Source organism: Protomyctophum parallelum, assembly GCF_964188405.1.
Source record: "Protomyctophum parallelum genome assembly, chromosome: 12".
Lineage (NCBI taxonomy): Eukaryota > Metazoa > Chordata > Actinopteri > Myctophiformes > Myctophidae > Protomyctophum > Protomyctophum parallelum.
Genome location: NC_139712.1, coordinates 8,259,496 through 8,264,844, shown reverse-complemented (window position 1 = coordinate 8,264,844; position 5,349 = coordinate 8,259,496). Strand labels below are relative to the sequence as shown.

General features: G+C 41.7%; 1 protein-coding gene across 1 annotated transcript in view; it reads left to right on the top strand.

Annotated features, from left to right (window-relative positions):
- Nucleotides 1-4,883: 4,883 nt before the first annotated feature.
- The window catches only part of LOC310867491 (extracellular calcium-sensing receptor-like), a gene marked incomplete at both ends in the record, with an annotated part of 34,746 nt that continues 34,280 nt past the window's right edge, over nt 4,884-5,349 (top strand). The window contains 2 exons of the mRNA XM_083777606.1: nt 4,884-5,064; nt 5,338-5,349. The exon at nt 5,338-5,349 is cut by the window's right edge and continues 218 nt beyond it. Coding sequence (XP_083633732.1) covers nt 4,884-5,064; nt 5,338-5,349 — 193 coding nt within the window. The remainder of the gene's footprint in view (nt 5,065-5,337) is intronic.

The window sequence follows — 5,349 nt, the reverse complement described above, 5'->3', positions numbered from 1 at the left end:
GGGAGATGACGCTGGAGTTGTTATTTCCGACTCGGACAGATTGAGGTCTGTTCGTTAGGAAGTCCAGCAGCCAGTTGCACAGGGGAGTGCCCAGACCCAGGGGGAACAGTTTGTCGACCAGTTGCTGGGGTATAATAGTGTTAAATGCTGAACTGGTGTTCTTACCCTCTAGATGGGCCAGGCTCCGATGTAGAACCGAGGCAATAGCATCTTCTGTGGAGCGCTTAGCACGGTAGGCAAACTGGAACGGATCGAATGTGGGAGGAAGTCTGGAAACTATGTGAGCCTTCACTAGCCTCTCAAAGCACTTCATCATTATGGGGGTGAGTGCAACTGGGCGGTAGTCATTGAGAGATTGTGGGCTTTTTTCGCACTGGTATTATTGTAGCAGCTTTGAAACATGAAGGGACAACAGCCTGGTTTAGTGACATGTTGAAGACGTCCGTGAGGACCGGGGCCAGCTGATCCGCACATCCCTTTAGCACCCTACCTGGAATCTTGTCGGGGCCTGACGCCTTCCGGGCATTGATTCAACTGTCATAGACCTCCCTCTATGCAAACCATAGAGGGAGGTCTATGACAGTTGAATATCCATAACGTTGGTAACATCTGAAACTTATGGTGTACCCACAAAGATGTTAAGATCTGAAAGTGTGTTATGGTGTACCCACAAAGATGTTAAGATCTGAAAGTGTGTTTAAGGTGTCCCCACAATGGTGTCCCCACAAAGATGTTAAGATCCGAAAAGTGTGTTAAGGTGTCCCCACAAAGATGTTAAGATCTGAAAGTGTGTTATGGTGTACCCACAAAGATGTTAAGATCTGAAAGTGTGTTAAGGTGTCCCCACAAAGATGTTAAGATCTGAAAGTGTGTTATGGTGTCCCCACAACGGTGTCCCCACAAAGATGTTAAAATCTGAAAGTGTGTTAAGGTGTCCCCACAAGATGTTAAGATCTGAAAGTGTGTTATGGTGTACCCACAAAGATGTTAAGATCTGAAAGTGTGTTAAGGTGTCCCCACAAAGATGTTAAGATCTGAAAGTGTGTTATGGTGTCCCCACAACGGTGTCCCCACAAAGATGTTAAAATCTGAAAGTGTGTTATGGTGTCCCCACAAAGATTAAGATCTGAAAGTGTGTTATGGTGTCCCCACAAAGATGTTAAGATCTGAAAGTGTGTTATGGTGTCCCCACAAAGATTAAGATATGAAAGTGTGTTATGGTGTCCCCACAAATATAGCAATATCTGACAAGTCCCCATAGGGGAGGACCCAGTCATGTCTGGGGGAAAAAGTATTGAATATTGCAAATTTAACGTCATATTCTTGTTCCTGATTTTTTTCTGATCAAGCCTGATTTTTTTCACAGGCGTACCATGTCTAGAAAGGGGTGTTCCCACAAGGGAGGTTCCAGTCATACGTCCCCACTATGTAGCAAGTGCAAACATGTGTGTGTGTGTGTGTGTGACTGAGTGTGTGTGACTGACCAGTTGTCTTAAGTTCTGAGCCAATTTGTGCCAAAAGTTTGAGAGCCACTGGTGTAGGCAATTACACCTGGTTTACTGTTGACTGGTTCAATAAATAATATATTGAAGTGCAATACATATATTGAAGTTGAAGTTTATTTCTACCTCATGGCAAAAGGTTATGTCTTATGTGTAAGTTGTAAGTACCTGTCTATGCTGTTCTACTCTATGCACCTTGTGAAACCTGCTCCCAAAAACAATCCAAATTCTTAGACATATTACAACTTTTTGTACGCAAATAGTTACTTTTCCTAGTAACTAGTTACTTTTACAATAGAGTAATTCAGTTACTAACTCAGTTACTTTTTTGGAGAAGTAACTAGTAACTATAACTAATTACTTTTTTAAAGTAACGCGCCCAACACTGATTATAATACTACATAAAATGCATTCACATAAACACAGCAACAGTGATCATCAGCAGTGGTAATTAGGTGAACTATTTAAACATTTTCTTATTTAAAATGTCCACAGCAGTTTGCACAAACAAAGTTTTGTAATCCTTCTTTTTAGCTAATTTTGCCCTAAGCCGGCCTGCCCGATGATGACAAGTCAAATTCAGAGCGAAGAGGGTGGGTAGAGTCATTGTAAATCTGAATTTGGTTATGGAGCGGTTGGATATGTCCTGAAGTTGCAACGGTCTGGACATGGAATTGATAGCCAACTGGTTTAATGCTTCTTCCGACAGGCTTAAAGAAATTTGTAGCAGCCTTAATTTAACCCAGTTGATAACTGAGCCTACCAGACCAAATTTAAAGGACAATGCCAGGGATACCCTAATTGATCTCTTATTTTCAAATAAAACAGACAAAATTATAGCCAGTGGCGTATTTGAACTTGGGCAAAGTGACCATTGCCCAATTGCCTGCATCAGGAGTACACGACTAACAAAAACAAAGTCCTGCATGGTTATGAAAAGAAATTTTAGACACTTTAATGAACAAATACTTTTAGTCGATCTTCACCAAAGTAGTATTCACCTCACAACAGAATTATCTGAACTTCAACCGGCCCTAGAATTTTTTATAAATACCTTTATCTCAATTGTAAATAGGCATGCCCCGTTGAAGAAATTTAGAGTCAAAGATAGATCAACTCCCTGGTTTTCCCAGGAACTATCAACCTTATTTAAACAAAGGTATTCTGCCTGGTCTCGTGCCAGACGCTCAAGAGATCCCGCACGCTGGTTGGCCTTTAGGCAAATCAGAAATGCATGTACCTCGGAAGTTAAAAAAGCCAAGTCAACATATTTTCTAGACCTTATCACTAGCTCTTATTCTAATCCAGCTAATTTTTGGAAAGCTATTGATTTAAAAAAAACATAAATCCACAAACAGTCTGCCTACTCACATCAAATATGATAACCTGGTGCTTGGAGATCAAGCGGATATTTGCCGTGCCTTTAACAAACACTTTGAAGATGCAGGGAAATTATTTGAAAAAGTGTATACAGGACCCCGTCCCCCTGTAAACGTCCTAGATGTCACTTACCAATTGGACCATCGTCAATCTTTTTCTTTTAAGCCCTTCTCCACTCGCTCTGTATTAGACAAATTAATAAATATGAACGCAAAGAGCTCACCAGGAGAGGATAACTTGGATCAGTTTTTTATTAAATTAACTGCCCCAATCATTGCAGAACCTCTTGCCCATATCTTTAACCTCTCAATCAGTGAAGGTGTTTTCCCCAGTTTATGGAAAACGGCCCATGTGACCCCTCTTTTTAAATGTGCGGACAGAGAGGACCTAAACAATTATAGACCAATCTCAAAACTGCCCTGCCTAGCTAAAATAATGGAAAAACTAGTTAATAACCAACTCAAGCCATTTCTCTCTAAATTCTCAGTTTTAAGCCCACAGCAATCCGGTTTTAGACCAAATCACAGCACTATTGCTGCAGTCACCTTAGTTAAAAATGATATAGTATCTGCAATAGATAATCGACAACACTGTGCTGCCTTATTTATAGATCTCTCCAAAGCATTCGATACTGTAAACCAAGGCCTACTGCTGGAGAAACTACGCAACATCGGTCTGGACGATAGGGCCCATCGTTGGTTCCATGACTACCTAAACGGGAGGCGCCAGTGTGTCAGGGGAAGGGATACACAATCCGATTTCCTGCAGGTTACCAATGGTGTGCCCCAAGGTTCTGTACTAGGCCCAGTTATTTTTACCATATATATAAATGACATAGTATCCACGCTAAAAGATTGCCAATCCCACTTATATGCAGATGACACCATTATTATATTGTACAGCTGACTCTACCCAAAACTCCAACTAGCCTTTAACACCATGCAAGACGCACTCGTCTCACTTAAACTCGTCCTGAACGCCAGTAGTAGTGGTATGGGGCACGTTTTTTCCCTCCCACCCTTTTTATTTGGGGGGGACTTGGCACTTCCTCATTTGAAGACCGGAAACTCAGCCTGAGGGCACTTTGGGGGCGTGGCCTAACCCTTTTTCGATGACGTCATAAGATTGTTCCTGTTCGAGGGCAGTTTCAGTTTTGGCCGCTAGGGTCAGCATAATTCTAGTTCTGCTTTCGAGTTAGGCAATCAATGGCCGTTAATGTCACCATGATTCTAGTTCCTCTTCCTCAATTTGAGTTGTTGTTGGTTCTATCCAACTTTCGCTTTCAATTCCAACTTCTTCATTTGATCAGACTGGCTATGGCTGTGTCTAACTTATTGTGTAAGTGTGTACATGTGTACATGTGTACCGTAACTGATATTCTGTGAACTATCAGCACTTGTTATTTTCAACTAGTATTTTTGTTCACCAATTTGTTATTTTACTGACTTCTTCATTTTGTCATTTAGCCTTATTTTACACCAGTGGATTTAGTTAAGTAGAGTTCAATACAGATATTTGGATGTGACTATGTTCTTTATCACTAATATATAATATTACAGTTTATATACTGCATAGGTCTAACCATTAATCCGTGAAACCAATTTTCTCGTCCTCGATGCGACTTGCCTCAAAACGGACAGGCTGTGTCTGCCCAGGCTGGTGAGGTTTTAGGCTGTGTGTGAAATATGATACTTCCGCTTTTGGTGGGGCTGTGTGTGTATGTGTGCATGCTTGAGCCAGCAGCTTTCTCAATTACATGAATCTATTTTGCAATCAAGCTGGATTGTGCAAGACTGACTGTGACTTCCCCTTTTTGATTAGGAGATCGGGAGGTTTGAATGCGCAGTATACTGGCTCCACCAGACCGTAGAGGCATAGTGTATAAAAGAAGGCTAGTTATTCACAGACCACCACCGACGCATGTCTACAGCTACGAAACTCTGCTGGGTATTCTGAATTGATCTCATCTCTACAAGACCCGAACAACTTCAACGTTTCACCATGGATGAGGGTAGCCCTCACGGGGTGGTCCCTATGACCCCTGTTTTTTATAACGGTGATGATATTTTCGAGACGGCAGACCAGATTGGAGCCCCTAAGAAGAGACGACGTCGTGTGGCGAAGGTTGCTACTCCTCCATCTGTGGATCCTGCGATGTCTCAAGACAGTGCTGATGTCAGAGGTTGGTTCTACTCCCTATTATGGAAGCTCGGTTCTCTACTTATCTGTCTACCCTTCTTCTCGTGCCTGGGATTGAGAAGGACCTGCGTCGATGACACATGCGATCTGCTTGGGTAAAAAAATTAGTTAAATGCATGCTATGTATCATTCTGTACGGGATGAAAATAAACCTATCTGAAATATACTTATACGTTGTGTACGATTCCTCGTATTCTAATGGGGTTTTCTCTTGTATTTCAAATCATACTAATGGGGTTTCTCTGTCATATTACAGATCATACTCCTG